The sequence below is a fragment of the Pseudorca crassidens genome, chromosome 2, assembly GCF_039906515.1.
Source record: "Pseudorca crassidens isolate mPseCra1 chromosome 2, mPseCra1.hap1, whole genome shotgun sequence".
In the NCBI taxonomy this organism is placed as follows: domain Eukaryota; kingdom Metazoa; phylum Chordata; class Mammalia; order Artiodactyla; family Delphinidae; genus Pseudorca; species Pseudorca crassidens.
In genome coordinates this window covers 57,790,149-57,815,394 of record NC_090297.1, presented here as the reverse complement: position 1 = coordinate 57,815,394, position 25,246 = coordinate 57,790,149, and the positions used below count along the sequence as shown (strand labels likewise).

Genomic DNA, 25,246 nt, shown 5'->3' with positions numbered 1-25,246 from the left:
ATATCAGGTATACTAATGGACATCTGTATCCCAACGTTGAAGTAATTGGTAAAGCAAATTCTCAGGCTCTCAGATGCCTGTAGTTCTACTTTGTAAAGAAAATAAATAAATGCTTAGAAAATAGATTCTAATGCAGACATTTGTAATTCTGCTGAGATTAACGTGTAAATAAATGTTTAGGGAGTCGGAACACTTACAAGCCACATCTCCAGGTTCACTGGAGAAAGCCCGGAACGTGATGACTAGAATGCTTTACAGTAGTAACAAGGCAGTAAAATCCCTAGTCAGATTTTCAGTTCTAGTAATTAGTGAGATAATCTATAAACATTGTAAAACTATCAGGTTTTACCATTGAGCTGTATGTTAAGTGGCAGCTTTCAGGAATTTGGGCTCAATGATTTTTTGCTCAGCCTGGGTTTACCTATGACATGTTCTCTCAGCTTCAGAATCTTACTTGATGTAAGTTAGACAAATAGAGAAGTGATCGAAATAAGTCAAGCTGAGAGGAATGCATTAGATCAGTAATATGGGGAAAGGTTGTAACCTAAAGGATAAGCTTAATTTCAGAAAGTGATTAAGATATAAATTATTGAAATCATTACTAACATTGGAAATGAGTAATGAGTATCATTTAAATAAGTGCTATGTCTAAGCCAGGGGTCAACAGATTTCAGCCTGTGGCCTGTTTTTGTATGGCTCCTGAGCTAAGAATGGCTTCTACATTTTAAAAGGATTAAAAATTATTCTATAAAGATGTGTGTAGCCCACAAAGCTTAAAACATCTGGTCCTTTACAGAAAATGTTTGCTGACCCCTGATCTAAGCATCACTCTCAGGTCAACATATAAGTTCTTTTTTTTAAAAAAAAAGTTTACTTCCAGGTACAGATTAAATCACCCTACCTCCTGGGAAGTTGTGAAATTAGAAGTATTAAAAAACATTTTTTTTTACCCCTTACCTCTAATCAGAATAAGGGCAAGATACTTGATAGCTTCTTAGTAAAGAAGATCTTGTTATTTAAAAAATTGTTTAGCTTGCAAATTCTGAAAGCTGTTAGGAAAGTATAAATTTGCTAAAACAGTATATTTAGTGCCCGATTATAGTTTTTCACATTTAGTGGCACTTAACCACTTAGTGCTAAGATAATTCTGTTGTGCTAATTTTGACTTTTCCGTAAGATGACAGTTATGAGTATTTTGTATAGGTAAGAAAACTAATGTCTCTAACTCCATAGGTTGACTGGGGTGGGAATTAATGGCTTCTGAGGACTGCATTTCTCAGCTTAACCAGGAGGTTATCTGGGCAGAATCTAGCTTTTGTGCCATTACTTCCGTCTTAAATAACAGAGTCAGTTGTTCGCTTCTGTCGTACAAAATAACTGGAAGTCAGTTCGCTTTGAAATGGAAGGAAAGAAAAGGTGAGAAACGGCCTGTTCAAGTTAGAAAATAATTTACCAAATTACATTTTTGTTGGAGATGTTAATTACATAGGTAGTGTTAAATCAGTAACATTTGTCCCTTTTGTTGCCCATTGAGGAGGGTATGACAGTTCTATTGCACTTGAATGTGTATTCTGCCACTTGAAGGTGTACTCTAAGTCTTGTGCTTGGAAAACATAAAAGAGATACTTGCTGATAACTAATCTGACAATTCTGGTTCATAATGGATTTTTAAAAACTTTACAGACAGTACCTAAAGTGATGAGAATTGCTCTGAACTGATCTTGCTGTGGCTTTACTCCTTAAATAGCTGCTTTAGTGTTACTGGTATGGAAATGTGAAAAGCAAAGGGCTAGTGAATATTTAGGATTTTGTTATTTGGAGAACTGAGAAGTTATTTGGGAAGTAGTTTGTTTGGACAGTATTGTTTACACTATATACAATACGTAGTATAATATACACTGTATATAGTTTACACTGTCACCTTAATTGCAATTGTAGTTGATTTCTCTTACAGATTTTAGGACCTAGAAAGAGCTTCAATTTGAAGAAATGGCACAGGTTTTCATCTACCTAGAATGGAGATTTTGTGTAAAGTGATGCAGTTGAACTTGGTTCTTGACATTGCCCAGAATTTTGTCAGATTGGATCTCAAGTTTTTTATTAGCTGATGAATAATGTCAGAAATTACGGGAACTTTTGCATGTTGAATTCGTTGTTTCACACCTTGGGTGTAATAATCTATAGTGAAATGTTACTTTGTTTGGCAGCCATACTGACAAAAGTTAGATGAGCACATGTTTAGGCATTTTGTCAAAGTGCTCAGGGGTTGACTAAACACATCAACGAAGATGGTAGAATCCTCCCCACCCCCCCCAACACTATTTCATAGCTGAAAATGTGTAGGCTTACATGACTGGCAAAATGAACTAAACACAGAAAACCTTTCTGTTTAGAGATACAGTGGTTTGTCTTTTCTGTGGAAATTCTGAATTTCCAGTGAAGCTTCCACATTTTTTTTTCCCCAGTAAAAGAGGAAGACCTTTTCCTAAAAACTACAGATAATTTGGTTTCAGCTTGCTCTTGTGTACTTGTTTATCAAGGCTTCACTTAGGTGCTACAGTTGTAGTAGCTTCTTAAATATGCCATGGAAGACTGGATTGGATAAAACTACTTTTCATGCAGGTGTTCATTGGTCACTAATCATACGAGGAAAATCAGCATACCCAGCCACGTATATTGTGTGTGCTTCAGACCACTGTGTTTTGTTCATAACAGTATCCCTTGAAGATGAGTGGCACTTTGTCACTGTATTGACAAAATCCAGTAGATGAAAGTGTTCAACATTGAACAGTTGGATTGGCCCACCCCCACTCAGCCCCACATTTTGAGTCAAATGGTAGAGCTGGAAGTCACGTTGACAGAAATAGAGAAGTGCTTTGGAGGCTGTATGATACCAGGTGAAAATATTTGCTTGAAGAACTTAAATAACCAGCACCTCAATTACAGCAAAGCATGGATGTTCCCCCCACCTTTTTTTTCAGGATCATCAGTTTCTTGATACTTAAGAGTTATTAAACTTTAAAAATAACTGCAGATTTTTAGAGGAAAAAGTTTGAAGAGTATCTGTAGCTGGAGAAATTACTGAATTATCCTTTCTAGTTATTTTATCTATTTTAAGTATGTCAAAAGTGGGTGTGTTTTTTTTCTTTTACATCTATACAACTGCTCTGAAAGCTATCCTGCCATAGACCAGAGGGGAGTCTAAAGGGAGTGTTCATAGGTATGCAAAGGAATCCAGTCATATGCAGTTGTTAAAGTGAAAGGAGAGAAAACTTAGAAAACTAGTATTTTCTACAGTATTGTGAAAAGGCAAATGGTCTTTTAACTCCCTTTGTGATGGGGTGAAGTAAGATTTCTGCTTCTAAATGAACTCTTGTGGCATCCTATTTTCACCTTGAGAGATTTTTTTATCTAGGGATGAGGGTCTCCAGGCTCTTCGCTTTGAATAGCACAGGAAAAACCCTCTAGTTAACACAGGCTACATTTTCAGCTAATGTGCAGGAGGATATATAGTTGACATTTTAGTAAGTGAGTTAGATTTTGTTTCCTAAAGGAACAAGTGTGTTTCGTTACTAATAATTTCTATCCAATTTCAGAAGAATGTTTTTGCAGTTTTCTGAACTTGCAAAAATGTTTCAGCTTGTGGGTGTTCTACCTTTCTGGTGAAAATTCAGGGCCTTTGAAAACAATTTAGTCTCTGTGAGAATCTCATAACAGCTTTTATAAGTATTTCATTGGGTCCAATTACCTATGGGTAGCAAAATATGTGAAATTGGAAAAGGGAAGGTATTGTGGGCCTCACCTGACATTCTCTTGCCTAGGCAAGGCCCAGGTCTCTTGTGGAAGAATTCCGTACAGTTGTGGAAATTGAAAAGTGGCCAGAATTGAGGTAAAGGAACCCCAAGGTAGCACATAATAGGTTTGTATGTTTCTTGGAGATTCGGAGCCAAATTAAGAACGGTTTTGCCACTTGTAAATAAAAGAAAGGACGATTAACAAAATGTGGAGCCAGTTACCATAGAATGAAGGAAAGGCATTTATGTTTCAACAGTTCATACAAGCAACACAGTTGAGTCAAATGCAGCCCTACTTTTTACTTAAGAAATAACCATGTTTGGAAAAAATCAGGTAAGTTGGATGGGGTTATAGTTATTTTAATTAAAGAGAGAACACACTGCTCTGGTTACTTTTCTCTTTCTTTGAAAGGCATAATGTTTTCATAGTTTTAAATACTTACCAATTTCCTTAAAATAATGGACTTTCTCAGGAGTGTTATTTCCCTTCTGTGGCCTTACACAGTGTGCCTTGTATTGTAGGATTTAGATTAGCTGGGTAGATAAGTTAGCAAATTCAGGAGTGCTAGAGTTGTCCTGGTGTCATGCTTTTTGGGTAGATTTCTCAAGAACCAAGAAGGCTCTAGAACTTTAGAAGTACAGAGATGCCAGTTTTTGGTTACCTAGTAACAATAGCTTCAAAGATTTTTATGGACTCACAGTTACAGTCAACTACAGTCAGAACCCTAATCGATATAAATTTGTTGTGTAGTCACTTGCACAGAAAAGAATTAAAGTAGTTGAAAATTATGCTCTAAAACCAGACCGGTATCAGGTACTAATTGTGTGACTTTGGTTAAGTTACTTGTATCACAGTTTCCTCATCTCTATAGTGGAGATAACACCTACCTTAAACCAGTCATGGTGAGAACCGTCTTACACCCCTTAAAAACTGCATGTATTAAGTACTGTGTTAGAGGTCATTGATCATTAACAATTACTGTTAGAATGGGAATAAGGCAAAATTTGGCTTTTTATATAAACTTTGTATTTCAAAGATCCATTGCTTCAGTTATTACTCTAACATCCCCCCCCCTCCCCCCGCCTCACCTAGTGTGGAAGCTACTTTGTCTTTTCTACCCTCTGACTGGAGTATTAAGGGTCGAAGTGCCAGACAGGAGGTGGAGGATGAAAGAGACATGGGCCATAAAGAAAGTGGTGAGTGTCTGTCATTAGGACCCACTGTCTCAGGTCTTTGGAAAGAAATTGGTAATATTTTATATTTCATTGACTCTCCACTTCTAACAGTAATGAGCCTTTGTGATGAAAGGAATGCAAAAGTGTAATTTAAAAACCTGTGGCTGGATGTAGTCACTGTTAGCATTTTGGTGTATATTTAGATTTTTTTTTGCATTGCTTTATAAAAGTGAGATGATTCTATTCAGCCGTTTTAACCACTTCCATGTCAAACATTGTTATGTTTTTTTTAAAAGGCTGCATAGTATGCTTTGCATCAATTCTAAGACGCATCCCAATTTCAGTCATGTTAAAATTATGTGGAGGGGGCGGGGAAGTGTGCACCATAGCAATCAATGGCATATTACAGTTTAATTTGCATTTTTCCCTATTCATAGCAAAGTAATGAGGTGTCCCCTAAAATTGGTGGCGTCTTAGACTCCATGAAATTCAGTGATTGATTGTATGCGTGATTTAACCATGTCCCTACTGAAGGGCATTTAGGTTCCTCTCCCCATTATAATCAATGCTGTGATAAATCTTTTATAGACTTTATGATATTTGTACTGTTCTTTAGTCTACATTGCTAGTCAAATTTTATTGAATATTGCCCAGGTGCCTCCAGAAAAGAGCCAACTAACATTCCTGTAGCCAACCGCAGTTCTCTGATTAATAGTCGCTAATTTTTTCATTACTGTTGCTAATTTGGTAAGGGAAAAATGGTACTTAATTTTTATTTCTTTGATTACAGCTGGGGGCTTTTTATGCATATCGGACATTTATATGTATTTTTTGAGTTGCTCACTCCATTTTTCTTTGAAGTGTTGGCTTTTATCATATTGATCTGTAAGAGTGCCTTATTAAGTATCTTGGCATGTCTTGCAAATACTTTTATCTAACTTGGTGTGTGTGTTTTGCAAAGTTTTAATTGGAAATTTATTCCTGTGTAGGCTGTGATGTAAAAATATGACTTGTTTCTTTCTATCATCAGTTGGCCAGTTGATTAAATTGCTTATCTTTTTTTTTTTCTTTTAGGTTGAAGAGGAGGCCTTTCTGATCTTTTATTCTAGAGATTGATTAATTTGAGGGTTCACCTATTAGCCTTTCATAAGGGTGGATAATGTGAGTGTCTTTGTGTCCTGCAGGCTAGGAAGAGAACAACAGGGCTTCTTTGGAGGGCCTGAGCTGGGACAGATGACGACTACGTCAGGTGAAAGAAAAAGAGCTTGATCGAGAAAACCAAGAATCAAACACGGGGGGATTGACTAGAATAGAATGTGCCTAGTTTGGCATTTCTTTGACTGGCCTCTGGGAATTGGAGAGTTGCAGCTGTAGGCTATTAATGGAAGCTGAGAAATTGGGACAGGGTGGAGGGGAAAAGGCACTAAAGGGAAAGAACTAGATAACACCAGTTTGGCTTTCCTATTGCCTATAAGGAAAACAAGAGGCCCAGGAAATAGAATTTCTGGCTTCTGGAAAAGAGGGCCCTTTTAATTCAGGGTAATGATCTGTACACAGGAATTGGTAGAGATTCCCATGAATTCATTGAGAATGAACTTGGACTATTTGTAGTATTTAGGTCCCAGAGAATTAAGGAATTTGATGTGTTTTAGTAGAGCAGAGATTTCTGGGTTGGCTTTTGGATATAAGGAGAGAGGATTTAAAGAGTTGCAATTTTCCTGAGGAATGAAAGCCTGGCTATATGAATATTAGTGAGCTCTACCTAGTCCTGGTAAACTAGGCAATCTGATTTGGGATTTTGACTGTGTGTGGGCAGAAAGGGAGATAACAAAAACTTTGGGGCAAGGGCAGAATGAGGTTACCCATCCTGTCATTCACGGAAAGAGGACATTTTCTCTGGCAGGGTGAGCAGCCAAAGGCATGTTCAAATATGTTTTTAATATAAGAAACTGCTACATGTATTACAATAGTGCTGTCAATAAACGGTAGGGTAGAATGGGGGTTGGGAATGAAGAGATTACAAGCAAATGCAATTGTCTCAATAAAGAGGAAGCAGGCACAGCTGGACTGGCTTCTGGAATAGAAGGAACAAGGTGGAAGTGGTGGCAGAAGACATCTTTTACTTTTTATTGATAGCCTACTATGGACCAGGCATGGTGCTGGAGATTGCCATGGTTCCTGCTTTCCAGCTATTTGCAGTCCACTAGAGGAAGTAAGTGCATCATGCTAGGGGAGCACGGAGGAGGCCTCTGCATCCTTAGAAGGAGCCTTTAGGGGTCAAGGAACTCTCCCTTTTCACCTTTTAGGAAAGCAAGTGAGGACTGCAGTACCACCTGGAGTTTTAAGGGAGGGGAAAAGGTGTGGAGGGGAAAAGGGAGACTGGGGCCTGTGTGTTGAGGCCAAAGGGGTAAGGCAGCGGTCCCAAACCTTTTTGGCACCAGGGACGGGTTTCGTGGAAGACAGTTTTTCCGTAGACGGGGGTAGGGTGGGGGGAGGGGGGATGGTTTCGGGATGATTCAAGCGCATTACGTTTATTGTGCACTTTATTTCTATTATTATTACATTGTAATAAATAATGAAATAATTATACAGCTCACCATAATGCAGAATCAGTGGGAGCCCTGAGCTTGTTTTCACTTGCCGCTCACTGATAGGGTTTTGATATGAGTCTGCAAGCAATTGATTTATTATGGTCTCTGTGCAGTCAAACCTCTCTGCTAATGATAATCTGTATTTGCAGACGCTCCCCAGAGCTAGCATCACTGCCTCAGCTCCACCTCAGATCATCAGGCATTAGATTCTCAACCTAGATCTCTCGCATGTGCAGTTCACAGTAGGGTTTGCGCTCCTATGAGAATCTAATGCCGCCACTGATGTAACAGGAGGCGGAGCTCAGGCAGTAATGCCAGCAATGGGGAGCGGCTGTAAATACAGATGAAGCTTCGCTCGCTTGCCCGCTGCTCACCTCCTGCTGTGCGACCCGGTTCCTAAGAGGCCATGGGCCGGTACCGGTCCATGGCCTGGGGCTTGCGGACCCCCGGGGTAGGGGAAGAGTGACTAAGATGGCTATCAGGTAATCAAAAGGAAAGTAAATATAGGAAAAGCAGGTATTGCAAGAAAGAAAAGTTGGCTCTTATTGTCAAGAGGTGATAGGTTGGCCTGCTTCTGAGGTGGCAGCTTTGTCATGGCCCATTGCAAACAGTCAAGGGGCTCCACATCCTGGGTGCAGACAAGCCAGTACTGAAGCTGCTGAGATGCAGGGAACCATGGTATGGGGGTGCTACACAGCAGCTAAATAGAGTAGAATGGAGATGTAAGGAAGAAGCTTAAGCTTTTCAAATTAAGCTCGGAAGAACTGAACGTGTTAGTCTGGAATAGCAGGAGGCATGGATGAAGTGTTGAACAAACAGAGCAAATGCTCATTTCAATTTCTAGAGCTCTGAGGGACATCTGGTAAACCAAAGCTGCCTCAGCTCCAGTGTTTGAGCGGGATGGTGGTAGGGTGTATGACCCAGGCTTGACAGGGATTTAAGAAAAAGGTTTCTGGACCTTTCATCCCATTTGTTTGCAAAGAGTACTATTAGCATGTAGACTAAGAGTCTTCTCTATCAACTTAGCAGAAGTGCCTATAGTTAAGGGATAGAGGCAGTGATGGGTGAAGGGAGGATGATAAGCCAGAGGCCATATCTTTAAAGTTTTCCAAGTTCATGCTGGGGAAAAGAGAATTATCTTCCATGCTCAACTTGAACTGTCTGAGGACCAGCTCACGAGTTTTCTTGAGGAAGGAAAGCAGGATGCCTTCAGAAGGGATGACTTATGAGTGCAATGGTCTTAGACCCTGAGGTAGCCCTGGTCCTAAAGGCAGTATCAGCTGCAGCAGAAAGAAGAGGAAACACAAGGGGTCAGAGAAGCTTTGGCCCACTCTTTTACAAGACATTGGATTTCAGAGAGGGGAGGCTGCTTGCCCAGGGTCCTACAGTGGGTTTAGCAGTAGCTTTCCACCATCAAGCTGCTTTCACTGAAAAAGGGTGAAGGCAAAAGAAAACAAACGGGCAAAACTAAGGAAAAGGTACATTCTTAGGCTTCTACAAATAAGGACAACCATGACCATCTTGGGAGCCCTTTTATATTGGTGTTCACTGGGGTCTTTTATGCCTGCATATGTAAAACTAGGTCGATCTGTTTTGAAGGTACCCAGTAATTCTCACTAATATGTCCATCATTTAGAGTTGTGCTCTCCAATACAGTGGCCAAGTGTCATATGTGACTAATTACAATAAAAAGTCAATTCCTCAGTCATACTAGAGATACATCCCTAAGTAATCAATGGCCAATGTGGTTAGTATCTGTTGGATCAAACAGGGCAGCTATACATAGAACATTTCTATCTCAGGCCTATTGGACGGTACTGATCTAGACATAAGACCTGGTTTGTAGTAGCTGCTTTATAAGTTGACCCTTAAACAATGTGGGGGTTGGGGTGCCAACTCCCCTGTGCAGTTGAGAATCTGCATATAACTTTTAGCTGGCCTTCCTCATCTGTGGTTCTGCATCCATGGGCTCATCCAGCAATGGATCATGTAGTACTGTAGAATTTATTATTTAAAAAAATCTGTATATAGGTGGACCCATGCAGCTCAAACATATTATTCAGGGTCAACAGTAAATAGTTGTTGGATGAATGGTCCTCTGGACTGTCTGCCATTGCTAGTAAGAGTTTTGGTTTCCACTCTTGCCTTTCTCCTTTCTGGCCAACATAGCCAAGAAAGTTGCAGGAACCCAGATTGGAGTCTCTAGGTCCACACAGCAGAGGATGTGATCTTAAGGCTCTGGAGAAGGCAAGATGAGGTATCTTGAGATGAGATTCACCCTGAGTTGGCTTGCCTGCCCTCTAGCTGCAACCAGACATAACCACCACTGGAGCAGGTGGCTGGGGAGATGGGGCACGCTGTGCCACTTGGAGGCACATCGACTTTCCAAACTTCAAGCTTTGCCACTCAGAGCATGAGGGAGCCACACCCCATCTTTAACTGATCCAGAGTCAACTTTTTACCACAGGAGGAGGTGAGTGGGTGAAGGGAACTCGAGGGGAAAATGGAAAGAGAGATGTGCTGAGGCAGTTCTTCCCAAGGGTCAGTTATGGGAGGCTCACGTGAAGGGAGATAATCTATGTTGGAGGGTAAGTAGCCCTCATGGGCAGGAAGGTAGTCCACTGGGAGGACTGTCGAGGGGCTGGCTGGGTTTCCCGGTGTTGAGTCGGGGCCCTTGCTCCCCAGCACCTTGTACAGATCCACCCCTTGTCCTGTCTCTGCTGTGAGAGCTCTTGGAGGTGGGGGGCTCGAGGCACTGTATCCTGTGTCTTCCTCAGAGGTATAGTGACCTTGGACTCCTTGTCCCTTTTCTGACCATTTGGGGTGATGGGAACGTCTGAAGGCTGGGGTCACTTGGTGAAGGACTTTGTTGATGACCAGGATCTCAGGTTCCTCGGGAGTGGGCCAGTCTGTCAGGAGCCTATCCAAGGCCAGCTGCGTCTCCTCCTGAAAAAGGGGAGGAAGAAACTCATGTGGCTATGTTGAGTAAGTAGCCATGACGACCGACTTCTCCAGGGTTCCAAAAGGCCTGGCAGCCTGCACTGCCTAGTCAGCTCAAGGTGGAACACTGTGGGCCTTTACTTTGTGAGGTAAGAGAAGCAGTTAACATTGCTGGGGAGGCAGACAGGCAGGAGCCGTGGACTCCTCTCAACCCCAGCCAGTGAGCGATTCGCTACCCTGCTCAACCTTCAACTAGACTTGTTTCTGGTGAGTCAAACTGCACCAGCTGCTTTTCCTCTAGCAGAGAGGGTACGACGGTGTGCAAAGGAAGGGCTGAGCTTGCATCTGTCTGGGGATGAGGCACAGAAGAATTTAAAAGAGTCACACTAGGGCTGAATCCTGAGAGATGTATAGTATTTTCCAGGTAAGGAGGTGGTGGGCAAGGAGAATTGGTCTATTCTGGAACCTGCTAGTTCTTTCTTAGGACAGACACACTGAGGCTTCAGAAATAGAAGGAGGTCACATGTTGAAGGGACTTTTATGGGATGCTAAAGAGTTTGGGCTTTGATACAACTACTGAAGGTTTTTTGTCAGGGTAATATCCTTGTCAGTTATGCTCATAAGAAAGAACCCTCTGGAATAACTTTTTTGGAAATGATGTTCATCCTTTCTTCCCTACAGCTAATTTCAGTTGGTACTTTTCTTGCTTTGTCTTTCTCGACATCTAATTGGTTACCAGCTCTTCAGTGTCATATCTTTCCTTTCCAAACTTATTACTGATTCCTGAGTCAAGTTCAAGCACTTTATTAACATTTCTTTTTACAGGCTTTATTGGGCTCTCTTTACGTCCTTGAAACTATGTTTTATGCTGACTGCTTGATCTTTCTGAAGCAGATCTCCAAAGCCTGCTTTCATGAAGCCCCTAGTGACTGTTCCCTCCACTGGATTCCTACAACAGCAAAGAAGCCACCTGTTAGGTTCTTAGCACAAGAAGCTTTATGCTGTCACTTTTTTTTTTTTTTTTTAACATGTCTGTAAGCTATCTGCAAGTAGGGACCATGCCTTAAGGGAGGAGGAGAATAACAAAAAATAGCATCAGGACAGGGCAAACCCTGAGGACTAGTCCCAACTCGGAGACTCTATGGCTTGGGAAAACTCAGTCTACCTGTCTGGACTTTGGATCCCTCATCTGTCGGATGCCAAGTTGTGCAAGAATGGTTTGGTTTGGACTGGCCTCTGATGTCCCCACCCTTGCCTTGAGCATGGCAGTTGTCCCCAAAGTGAATGACGATGCTGTCTTAGGGTAGACTTCTGCAAAGGACGCTGAGCAGCCAGAGGGTACGTGTGTACTTTTCTTTCCGGAGCCTGCTTTTTCCCTATCGCTATGCAAACTGGCCCTGGCACATTGGTCTGGCTTGGAACATGACTGGCAGCGGCCAAAGTGCTGAGACCACTGCTATGGAAGAGATCTCACTGGATGAGGATCACGTTGTTTTCACAGTGCGAGGCTCTGCCTTCTTGAAAGCTCTGGCAGTATCAATAGAGGCTGTTCCTCAGAGCTTTTACAAAGCAGCCCCCCTGGCTGACAAGTCCTGGGGCAAGGCGTCTTGGACCACTAATAACTCAGGTACATCATGGAAACTATTTTAAGCTTTTACAAGCTCAAAATAGATAACATCCCAGTGATCCCCTTTATGACTGGGCCTTTCCCTCTAGAGCTTTAAGACCCATGGCTTTTTAGCCACATTTTAAGAAATGGTAGGGGGATGTAAAGTCTGAGAACTTAAAGCACATTTTGTTGGAGGTGAAAGACTATTGTGTTTCTGATGTCTGCCCCAGCCTGTCACCAGGAGAGCAGTTTGGGTCTTTAAAAACAGTCTACCCCTTCAAGGGTCAAGTGACATGGGGTTCTGAGGCTGCCACAAGGCCATCATAGATGGCATGTTTAATTTTTTTTTATTTTCTAATTTACTGGTTATTTTTGCAAAAGAAATATATGCACATAGTTTTGTAAAAAAACTTTTTTAAGTTCAAAGGGAATTTGTAATAAAAATTAAGTGGGCTTCATGCCTACAGCTGCCTCCCCAAAGGCAACCACCATTATCAGTTTCATATTTAGGCTTCCAGAAATATCCTGTGTACATGTTGGAGACTGTGTGTGTGTGTATAAAATCATCTTTTTATACAAATGAGAACCCACTTTAGACAATTAGTACAAACTTTGCTTTTTTTCACTTTTAAATATATTAGAGATGTTAAGACACATATAGATCTCATTTTTTTTGAGTAGTTGCATAACATCCTGTTGTACAGATATACCCAAATGTTTAACCTAGCCCCCTGGTGGCAGGTTACGTTACAGCTTCTATTTATAATGCTGCAATGAACATACTCATACTGTACAACTTTGGGCATGTGTATGGCAATTTGTTATTTTTTCCATGTGTTACTTTCTCTAACTCTTTGTCTTTCTCAGCATCTCTTCTAGGCTTTTATGGGCTCTTCAGTGGCTCTGCATGCCTCTGTATCCCCTCATGTCCAGGCAGTGGCAAATAGAGGCCACGATGCCACAGCTACCAGCTTGGGAGCCAGGTGTCAGCGACTGACCCAGAGCTGCTTCTCACTGTGCTATTTCAGGCTTTTAGGACATGGGACTGTGGAATCTCCGCATTGGAAGAGAGAGATCTTAGAGCTCAGTTGATTCAGTTCCTGGTACCTGAATCCCCTCTAATACTAGCAGTGGCATCCTTATTGAGTGCCTTCCCATAGGTCATCACAATATTGCCACCAAGTGAGGGCCCAGTGTGTGAACACCTCTTGAGTTAGTCTGTTCAGCTCAGAGGTTTTGACTGCTGGAAACACACCCCTCACCCTGTGCTTAAGATCTTTTAGAACGTATAGTATAATGGAGGACAGCACATCCTGCTTGTATGTGAATCCAGGGTCCACCTACTAGCTGACTAACACTGGGCAAGTTACTGAGTCCTCTGTCCCTCACTTTCCTCATCTGAAAAATGGGGATAATAATATTACAATCTCATAAAGCTGTTGTACAGATTAGGTGTTAATGCATGAAAATTTTTTTTTAAGTGCCTGGCATAGAGAAAGTAATGTATGTTATGTGTATATATAAATGTAAATATATTATTATGTAATACTGTTGTATATCATATATAATTATATGTCATGTATAATCAAATATATATCAAACATCTATCATATATACGACATATACACGCACATACATATACTGTTATTATTATACTGTTCTTGCTACTGTAACTTAACAGCAACAAAACTCCTCAATAGAGAGAGGAGACTTCAAGTGTAAATCTTCCTGGGAAGAAAATGAATGATCTTTGCCTTGTATGAGCCATGTGCTTTACATGGCATCTTACTTAGTCTTCACAACAATATACATGAGAGATATTGTCAATTCCTATTTTACGGAGGATGAAACTAAGGCTCATGTCATCGGGCAAGCGCTCAAGGGTCATTGACATAGTAAGTGGCAGAGGTGGCCTTATTTCAAAGGCATTAAACTGCGGTGACTTAACTTCCTACGGAGGCAGACATGGCTGGGACCAGCTCTTTCTCTGAGAGGCGGCTGGTACCACTGGCTTCTGGATGAGGCATGGGTGACTGAAGAGAAGAATCTCGGAGGAGGAGGGCTATACGATGCGAGAGTGCGGGGCTGCCGAGGCGCCGGGTGATGGGAAGAATGTGGGCACCCCTCTCCTCCCCTTCAAGACCCTCCGTCAGAGACAGACCCTGCTGCCCGCTGTGAGCTGCTCTTCCCTCCTAGGACTGTGGCAGCCGCTCCCTGCGTGTCCTTTACTCCCAGCACGCTCATCTGCAGCTGAGCAACCTCTCCTGCCTTCAAACCTTTTCCTTGCACAATGGAATGACTTACTGGCTTCCTGCCAAGACCAAAATAGTCTGGGCTCTATTTATCTGTTCTGTGCTCACACAGGACGGGGAACATCACAGTAAAGCTTCAGTGCTCTTGAATTTGGATGAGCCAATGCTCAGACTAGTGCTTGGCAAATATATTTGCTTTTAAAATTTCTTTTGAAGTGAGCTGAGGTGAGGAGAGGAACAGAAGGCATAGAGAGGAATGAAAAGTTATGGGTCTTTTAGTCTTGGTCAGAAGCTTCAGAAAATTCCTGTGCATGGGAGTGATGACTCAGATGGTAACCTAGCACTCGTGATAAGCAGCTTATCCATAGGATCTAAACACCGAGGTTTCCCTGTACTACAATGAAAGACTTAGATGTACTGATCACCAGAACCCCATCGACTGACCACTAAGGCTTTATACCTTACCTCCACAATGGGATATTTCTTGGCCCAAGTGCTATTCGCTGGGTCTGGAATTTCTTTGCTACACCACTGAGGTCTGAGGGCCAAAAGGAGAACAACTACCCTGCAGGTAAAGAAAACAGTGACATGGGTTAAGTGGGCACACGGTGGCATGGAAGCACAGTGACTTCAGTGTAGGGGTATGCAAATGAGTAAAATGTAAACACTGCAGGAGAAAGATGATGCATCGTCCAAGTCTGGACTAGTTTTCTGTGAAGTTTGGATAGATGATAAAGACTCGTGGTGCAACCGCTTAGGGTTTGCTAAATAAACTAGGGAACTTTTGCTCGGTGTAATGTTTAGCTATCACTAAGCAGCCAAGCACTCACTCAACAAACGTTGATTGAATCCTTAATGTATGACCAGCACAGTGCCACATGCTGGGGATAAAACAGCAGACAAGAGGACATGGTCAATACCCTTGGGGAGATTACTGTTTATATTTAGTAAATTAGAATGTTTATAAAGAGCTTGTAATGAAAACAAAGAGTAAAACGGGATACAGGTGGTATAAACAGCTTGGACATAACCAATTAAAAAAATGCCAAAAAAAAAATACCAATATGGAAATATCCAAACTATTAAAGTAGTTGTATTTGGTGATCAGAGGGTCTTTTTATTTCTTCTTTCCACATCTCTGGGTTTTTGAAAATATTTTAAAGTGAGTTTATTATGTGGAAGAAAAAATCCTAAAAATGTTTCTCATATGCATATGACTTAACTATTTTGACTTTTTTAAAAAAATTTCAAGACCAATATGAAGCATTTTTAAAGACTTGGCTTTAACACACTTTGTTTAATAAGAAAAGTAAGCTTCTGGGACGTGCTCAACCCTTTGAAACAAGAGATGAGGCCATGTGACTAGGTTTTTTCCAAAGAAATGTGAGCAGAGGTACCTGTGACCTAGTATAGATCATGCAGATGAGGAAAGTACCCAAGGGATGGTGGGCCAATAAAGTGGAAGACAATTGGATCCCTAAATGACAGTGTGGAGCAGAGCTGCCAACCAATCTGGATGACATACCTTAGAACTATTATATGGGAGAAAAATGAGCTATTTTATTAAAGCCACTATATTTGGGGGCTCTTTTTTTTTCTTTAACAGCAGAAGCCTCCACCCTAACTGATACTATTTCCCTGAAGAGAGGATGCATGTGATCCTAGTTGACTCTCTGAGTTCAACTTTTTCAAAGTCTACCTAAAGAGAGCTCTGCTTTGAATTATCTATCACATATGGGGGAACTTCAATAAATGGAAAACCTTTCAGACAGGTTCAATGACTAGTAGAATGACTTTGAGCTAGTTTTATTTTGACCTCTTCTCCTACATTACACAACATCTGAAGAAAACTATTGAATAACTCATTTAAAAAATTCTCTTTACCAAATAATACATGTTTAAAGAAATTTTAGGAAATACAGTTAAATAGAACTAAAAGCACTATGATTCTATCCCCTGTTATAACCACCATTAATGTTTTAGTGTATGTCCTTGGAGCAGACAGTATTAACTGCCGTCCAATACCCATTTTCCCCTCTTAGAAAGGGGACCCTGATTTACTGGGACAACAATAAGCCCAGCTAAAAGGCCACAGTCTTAAGCCTTCCTTGCCTCACCAAGTTCTGGCTAATGAGAGGTAACCTAAAGTGCCATGTGTGACTTCTTCATGTGTCTTGAAAAGGTGGGTGTGGGCACCTCCCCTCTCCCTGTAGTTGTAGAATGCAGGCACGATGGCCATAGATCCTGCAGCCATTGGACCATGAGGTGAACTTGATGATGAAAGCCAATGTCGGGATAGTGAAGCAGAAAAAGAAGGAGCCTAGGTCTCTGATGACTGGGGACCTCCTACACCAGCCGTTACCTGAGTTTACTTACTTTACCTGGGTGAGAAACTTAGCTCATTTGTCATATTTTTATGTTACATACAACCAAATTAAATGCTAACTAATATAACTTGCGTGTCTGTGGGCACGTGTGTATGCACTATTTTTTAAAAATGAAAGTACATGTTTTGCAACCTGCTTTTTAAAATGTAATATAGCAAATATTCATACCATTTAATTTTCTTCTACATCTTTAATGAATGCATAGTATGCTGTATAGCATGAAATATACTGTGATTTATTTAACCAATCCCACGTCGTTAGGCGTTTAGGTTGCTTCAAATTGTTTTCCTTCTATGAACGATACTTCAGTGAACATAGTTGCCACTAAATATCTGTATATACCTATGATATACTTAGATGGGAATTGCTAGGTGAAATGTTTAATATTTTTTAAAATTAAACATATACTGTCACCCCAAAAAGGTGACTATATTTAGTGTGCTACCAGCGATGTAGGAGAGTAACCATTTTTTTGACCCATAGCAGCAACAGCTATTATATGAAAAAAAAAAAAATTTACCAAAGTTGGCAGGTGTAATGAACTTACTTTTGCCGGAAGCAACGCACTGAGAGAACGCCCACCATGATGACACCCATGCAAATGCTTGGTGCCACAAATGTGCTCCAATTGGCTTTACCTGAAACGAAAAGTTAGCAAACCCTGTGACTGAGTTATCGTCAATGAACATTTCTAAATACTGACTGTTGTGTGAACCCGCTGGGCTTTACCCACAGCTCCTGGATAGCTAGACTCAGGAACAAGGCCAACTCTCTTTCGCCCATTGAAGAAGGAAGAAAGGGCCCAAAGGGGCCAATACTAAGGTTCCAAGGAAGGAGCTCCAGCCCTACAAGGGCTTCTTCCTCTAATAGGTGCAGAAGGAAAGGGAGTGTGGTATACAAAGCACTGGTTGTGAACTGGAAGCCCTGGATTCCATTCCTAACTCTGCCGCTGACTGATGTGTGGACCTCAGATTCCTGATCTACAAAAGGTGAACGATGACATCTACCTTGCAGGTTGTTGTGAACATTAGAGATGGTGTATTTAAAGGGCACAGCCATGTACTTGAACAGAGGAGGCCTCAAGAAATGGTAGCTATTAATTTTACCAAACCATTGGATAAGCCCTCTGTCTACCTAGGGTCTTTGAAATTGTTCTGATTCCTTCCTATGACATGTAAATATTTCACTACGTGTTGGAATTTTTCATTAATTCATCCAACATGTATTGAATGTAAACCATGTAACAGGCCAGATTAGGTGCTGTAATACACAGGTGAATGGGACATAGGCTCTGAAGACAGTCCAGGAGACAGATGTGTAAACATGTAAACAGTAAACCATGATGCCACGGGATACATGTAAAAACAGCATGTACAAGGCTGTGTCACAGAGAACAGCATGGGAAATGGCTTCACGAGCAGCTCAGAAAGGTTTCCCAAAAGGCAGGATGTCAAAAGTTTAGAGTCGGATGGCTAGGAGTTGGCTAAGTGGACAAATTAGGGAAGTGCAGACTAGACAGCAAGCACGGAAGGAGGAAGGAGGAAAGAGCGAGTGCTTCAGCAACCGCAAATAGTCTGGCCTTGCTTTCCAGTATGAATGATGAGTATGCGGCAGACAACAAAGCTAGATGGATGAACAGGACCAGGTCGTGCAGGGCTTGGTAACAAAGCAGTTTAAATTCTAGCTTGAAAGCCCGTGGGGAACCACCGATGGGTTGCAACAGGAGGTAGAATGTAGCAACAGGGATCTTGTAGAAAGATTCTTCTGATAGAGTGAAGAACAGGGTGGGAGGGAGGGTGACCAGGGGCCACTAGCGGCCAGAGACCTGCTAGCCCCTGTGACAGGGGCTTTTCCCAGGGCTGAACAGGGGAGTTAATGCAGGAAACCTTGTTACCACCCCACACAATCGGCACAATCTGACATTTCGTTAGCATCTGCCTTTCTTTCCGGGCAGATGGGACGAGTCTGGAGTACCAGGAGTAGAAAGATGCTGAGTCCTTAGTCCAATTAATTGCTCACAAGTTAACTTTCATGGGAGTGCTTGAGAAGAGGGCTTGTCACTTTCCCCAGTGGAGGAGTATCTGGCATAGAACAACAAAGTCCTGAATGATTAACTTGATACTCCATGTCATAAAGCAAGAACAGCTTGTTTTATGCTTAGAGCAGATGCAAACAGGGGCTGCCAGAGAGAAAAGCATAATTTAGCCAGTGGAGAGAAACTCATGTTAGCTGGGTCACTTCGTCACATACTCAAATTTAACTTAAGAAACTCAAATCTGTGTCTGATTTGTAGTTCTGCCACTTGCCACCTCTAAGACCTTGGGTAATCTTTTTGTACCTCACACCTGTAAAAAGGCATCATAATCTCTCATTCTTTTATTCATTTCGTATTGAGTGCCTGGTAGTATGGCCAGGTACAGGCATGTAAAGCAGTCACATTACTTGGTTGTGGGCAGGATTAAACGAGTAAACGTATGTGTCACATGTGTTGAATTGTGTCCTCCCACCCCCAAAATTCATATATTGAAGTTCTAACTCAGTAAGTACCTCAGAAAGTGACCTTATTTGTAAATAGGGTCATTGCAGAGGTAATTAGTTAAGACAGGTCAGGCTGGAGTAGGGTGGCCCCTAGTCTGACATGACTGGTATCCTTGTAAAAAGGGCAATTTTGAACAAAGAGAAACACACAAGGAAAACTTTAAGTGAGATGAAGGTAGAGATCTAGAAACCAAGGAATGCCGAAGATTGCCCCCAGTCGCTAGGTGAGAGGCGTGGAACAGATTCTCTCATAGCCCTTGGAGGAAGCCAACTCTGTTGACACCTTGATCTCAGACTTCCAGCCTCCAGAACTGTGAGGAAATGAATTTCTGTTGTTTAAGCCACTCAGTTTGTGGTACTTTGTTACAAGAGCCCCAGCAAACTGATGCAGTATTCAAAGAGCTTAACACAGTGCCTGGCACATAACTATCTGATATGCAGTAGCTGTATTATTTTTGGGATTATTCTCATCATTCATTGAACAGATATTCATTTAACAAGTACTATGTGCTGGGTGCCATTCTAGACCTTGATGATAGAGATTAAACAGATACTAGTCCCTGCCTGTTGGATTCAGAGTTTTGAATAGGGGTCAAGTATAGCGCATTATGAAGGAAATATGGATGTGCATTTGGGAAGGCTTTCTGGAGGGGGCAACATTTTTGCTGAGTTTAGAAAAACGAGTAGACACTGTCTCCAAGCAGACAATGTAATGGTAGGGCACTCTGGTTAGAGGAAATAGGAAGGGCAAAGGTATAGCAGCAAGAAAGTAATTAGTGAATTACAGAAAATCTGATAATCTCCATATCAAGGAGTGGGAGTATACTCCTGTATAGGAATTCACAGTGGACTTGCCCTCTCTAAGGGTGGTTCTTACCTTGCAGACAAAATTCTCTTTCATTTCCTTGGGGGCTTTCACCAGCAGCTGTCAGAGCTGTCATCCATAGAATGTATGTCACTCTGGGCCGCAGGCTGTCTATGGGATGAGAATTTGGGGAGACCCTATAGGGAATTTCTGAAAGGAAGATAAATATAAAGGTTAAGGCACAAATTAAAGGAAATATCTGAATGTGGGCTCTTACTCATTTTTATTTGTTAATGCTTCATTTAATTTGAAAGAGGAAAGCACATTGCTGCTTTAAAGTAGTCCTAATTCATTAATACTTAACACTTTAAAAGGCCCTAGGCACTGTCATTTATGACAGCACCACTTCACAGCATATCAGAAGAATTACATTTTTTTCCTGTGGTAAAATCTTTTCAAAGAATTTTTATTATTTTGCTTTTGAAACTATTTAGCTGTAGTAACTTCTTCTATTTCCTACGACTATAATGCTTCCGACATTTATCAGGTATATTTGAGAACTCCTGGGGAGGAAACTAAATGTACAAATTATTTTCAACGGAATTTTTAAGCAAGCTAAGTTTAGCAATTAATGAAATAGACATTTAATAACATTTATTAATTCTGACTTTCTTTTTTATTTTTTGGTAAGTTCTGGGTACTGGTCGTAGTGGGTTTAATCATTGATCTGCTTCAATTTGACATAAAATCTAAAAAATGAGAACAATGGTACTTAGATTTATTTTGGTAGTTCAAGGCTAGACTGTCAGTTCTTTATGCTTTTAACACCCCTGCAGGTTCTCAGCAAGTAAGACTTTGGTTTTTGAGCAATGTGTTGATGCTGTTTTTTTCCTCCAAGAGATATGAATATCGGTAGCCTTTAGTAAATAGGCAGTCTCCTCCTCCACGGATCTGCTGGGTGTGAGTTTTGGAGCGACCTCTCAAAAACTGAGGGGGGCTATAGAATCGAGGCAAGAACTTTGACAGGTGTAGCCTACTGGTTTGCTCAGCAGACCTGTGTGTGTGCTGGTGATCAAAGTGGAAACTAGAACTCAGCACTTTGTGCCTCAACATTAGTTACTGTCTCACAAACCCCAGGGCAAGTCAGATCTTGACCCTGTTTGCTGAATTTATTTCAACAGTCACACATATTTATTGAGTGTTTGCCCTGGACAAGGCACCAAGGCACAGAATCTGCCTCAAAGAGTTCACCATCTAGTAGGGAAAACAGACCCCTTACACTCACTCACCCCTACTTACTATGTGTGACCAGCAAGATGGAACCCTGTATTATTGCATCCACTCCACCCAAAGGAGCTGAGGCCTGAGCAGATCATTTAACAGCTGTGACTATCAGAGCAATTTCTATATTTTACATCCTTTTGAGAAAAAGTACCATGTGGAAAATTCCCAAGCCTACTTTAACCTGATGAAATTGCTTGCACAGACTTCAGCTCTATGATTACACTAAAATGTCTCTTATTCCCAAGGCAGGGGACTAAAACAATAATTTGGGAGAGACTTTCTGCTCATCTTTCTGCAGCAAAGCATAGGCGAGCATCAGGGAGTCAGTCGTCCAACGGTGTTAGGGCATCCTTAACTCCAGGAGTGAATGAGCCGTTGGAACACAAGGGAAGGAGTTTGAATGATTTGTTGGGCCAAAAAAGTTTACACGCAAACACAGATACATGCACATGTGTATATTTGAAGAATAAAAATAGAAACTATGGGGGAAGCCAAGAGGAGGGTGATGGTGTCAGCAGTATGGCTGGCAAATAGGTTGAGGCGAGTAAAGGAAGAAAGAAGCCATGCAGGAAATACTGGTTCTGCTGCCTTGTCTGGGCTGTGATCTCTGGCAGAGATAAAGGAGGCCATTCTGTTCTTGGATCTGAAACTTTAGGTTTAAGGTGGTTAAATGACAAAGGCACCAGTTTAGGGAGATGTGATGGTTGCCAATCATCTGAAAGGTCACCAGTAAGAAGGTCAAGTGGTACCAGGCAAAACAGCTGCATGGCGCCTGGAAATCAGCTTTTATCTAAACATCTGCATTGGTTTGACAAAGCCCACGGCAGTATTAACCCATTTGTTACTCAAAAAATACGATTTTTATTAAGCACCTACTGGGTGCTTGGCTGTATTATAGGTAAGGGGGAGACAATGGTGAGCTAACTGCCGTGGCTTCTGCCCTCATGTTGGCAAAAACAGCCAAGTGATAAGTAGAATGTGTGTGCCCATAGAGCAGTGCACATGGCAGTATCAACAAACTTCCAGAGGAGTGGCTGTGGACCCAAATCACCTGGGGAATGCAGATGCCCCACCCCAGGGCTACCCCGCTCACCTGCCCAGGCAGGCGAAGTGTTCCTACTGCGCCCTGCTTGTGCTGTTAGGGGCCGTGACAGAAGACGCCTCGGAACTCCATCCTCCTTTTGCTGATGTGGAGCCTCTCTGCTTTCTTTTTCCCTCCTCCTCAACCTACTGCCCTCTACCACTCTCTAGAAATGGCACTTGTGGATTTGCCAATGATTTCTGGTTGCCCAATGCAATAGTAGGTGTCAGTCCTTGATTACAGCACTTACATATCACTTTTGTGTACTTTTCCATCTCCCTGGGTGCACTGTGAGCTCTCTGAAGATAGGGAACAGGTCTTTGTTCATCTGTAAGTGCTAAAAGGGAAACCATCTAAAACTGGTACAAAACAGGGCTTTGAATCTGCACCTTCTCCCCTTTAAACTTATTTTAAAATACCCTTACACAGACTTTAGATTCATCAGATTTGGTGCAAAAAAGGTAGGTAATTTCTTCAACATCTACAAGAGCAGATTTAAGAACCATCTAACCATGTTGATCTTGTTGTAAATAAGTATCTTGGTTTAAATTCTGTCAAAATGAAAAATTGGGGGGGAGCAAATTTCATATGAAGTATTCCAAATGGCTCATGACGAGATCAATTGATTCATCACCTTTGGTGCATTTCAGAACTGACCCCAACGGTGGGGAGCAGTTCTGTTCAGTGATCTGCTGTATTTAACAATGGTGGATTATTAAGCTGATTATTGTAAGATCTTACAGTGGAATACTATAAAGCTGTTAAAAAAAGAATGAGACAAGTCCACATGGATTGATGTGGAAAGATCTCAGTATGCATTATTGAGAGGCAAAAGTAAGGTGCAGATCAAAATACAGATGTTTATCCCAAATGTATGCTAGTGTATGCATTAAGTTTTTTTCTGGACGAACACACAAAGAACTGCTAACAGCCTAAGTATGGAGGAAGGGATAATTTCCACTTTATATCTTTTTGAACTATTTGAATGTTTTTCTATATACAAGTATTATTTATGTAATAAGAAATTAATTAGCTTTAAAAGTCATAACTTTTAGAGAAGCAGTACTGCAGATCTAAGGTCAAGAGAGAGGACCAATTCCTCAGGTTTCCCAGGTAAAAATCACTCTGCAGGCAGCCCTCTGACACCTACATCTCAGGCTGGCTTTGTTACATTCTTCTTGGACCTAATAGTTCTCACGAAGGAATAAAATGGTTGCTTCTTTATGATAAATGCTCCCGAAAGAAAGCCAGCTGCCTATGAAATACTAAAGGGAAGCTCAAGCCAGGAAAAACAAAACAAAACTGAGTAAATCAAAGATTAGAACATTAAATCTGGCAAGTGACTTGGAACTGCTCGGTGAACGAGTGATGAAATCATTTGAGATAATGCTCCAGCCAGAATTTAATTGCTTTAGTCTTACAGCGTAATTACGGGTCATAAGGAGTTACTTAAATTGTATTTTATCCATTTAAGGAGAAAATAATATGCTATGATGATATTTGCAAGTGTGGTGATTCGAAGATTCTCCAAATGCATTTCCTGCAAGCCTCTAGGGTCTATATAATAGTATCAAAGCACACTTATTGCTTTTTGAAATGCTATCTCCCCATATGAGTAAGCTCCTTGAAAGCCTCGTCCAGTAACTTCATTTCTTCAATTTGCTTGGCACGTAACACATATTCAGTAACTTTGTGTGTGTGAGTGTGTGTGTGTGTTTAGATGTCTATTTTTCTTCATTCAATTAATTTCACATATATTTATGGAGCACCTCCTAAGTGCCAGGTATGGTGCTAGCACTTGCACACCCTTGTGTTTTCCCAACATCTAAACAAGAAAGACCCTGCTGGCTTTGTTTCTCACACATACCACAAAGCTGAGGCTGGGAATCGGAGTCCTGTTCCTTCCAATATATCCTGTAATGGAGGATGCAGCCCATTTGCTCCCGGGCTGGAATTTCGTTCCATGAAATTAAAATGCTCCCTTTTTCCTCTGAGATGGCATTAATGTGGGGGCCACTCAGTGGTGCTGTGAAGTAGAACACAGGAGGCTTTTGTCACCCTCCAAATCCAAACCATTAAACTACAGCAAAATTGGGCAAAAGGTCCCAAGACTCACCTTTGTGCTTAGAGTTACCCCGGATGGAGTTGCATCCTCCCTGGTCCCCTGAAAGTGCATGCACGCGGATTTCATAACAGATGTAGGGTTTTATGTTTTCTGCAAGACATAAAGACAGACACTACTCCGGGTGAAACAAGGATTTAAAGAAAACCACACAGACAGCTTCTGAAACAAAACTCACCTTCAAGGAAAAACTTTGACTTTTACAAATAAATTATTTGCTGTTTACAGAAAAGTAAGGGTGGTGTTTTGCAGACATAGCACCGGAACAGCTCTTCTAATTCCCTAGATGCTTATCAGGCTCTGACAGGGCAACATGGGATGACACATTCAGGCGTGACTAATCAGGGGTGCTCAGTGCAATCTACCCCTTGTTCCCCCACTTCCCCCACTCCTCGTACCATGTTCCACTCAGATCTCAGTTGTTTCACAGCTTGGAAGATTAGGAAGATACCTGGGAATGTTAATACTCCTTCCTAGCTTTTTTTTTTTTTTTTTTTTTGCGGTACGCGGGTCTCTCACTGTCGTGGCCTCTTCCGTTGTGGAGCACAGGCTCGGGACGCGCAGGCTCCGGACGCGCAGGCTCAGCGGCCACGGCTCACGGGCCCAGACGCTCCGCGGCATGTGGGATCCTCCCGGACCGGGGCACGAACGCGTGTCCCCTGCATCC

The 25,246-nt window shown here is 41.6% G+C and overlaps 1 protein-coding gene across 1 annotated transcript in view; it reads right to left on the bottom strand.

Moving 5' to 3' along the window:
• Window positions 1-6,316: 6,316 nt before the first annotated feature.
• Window positions 6,317-25,246, bottom strand: part of IL12RB2 (interleukin 12 receptor subunit beta 2) — an 82,444-nt gene continuing 63,514 nt past the window's right edge. The window contains exons 11-16 of the mRNA XM_067726518.1: window positions 24,574-24,672; window positions 24,325-24,483; window positions 20,165-20,302; window positions 17,297-17,387; window positions 14,828-14,927; window positions 6,317-10,507 (exon numbers count right to left, since the gene is read on the bottom strand). Of these exons, the coding sequence (XP_067582619.1) occupies window positions 9,968-10,507; window positions 14,828-14,927; window positions 17,297-17,387; window positions 20,165-20,302; window positions 24,325-24,483; window positions 24,574-24,672 (1,127 nt within the window). The 3' untranslated portion in view covers window positions 6,317-9,967. The remainder of the gene's footprint in view (window positions 10,508-14,827; window positions 14,928-17,296; window positions 17,388-20,164; window positions 20,303-24,324; window positions 24,484-24,573; window positions 24,673-25,246) is intronic.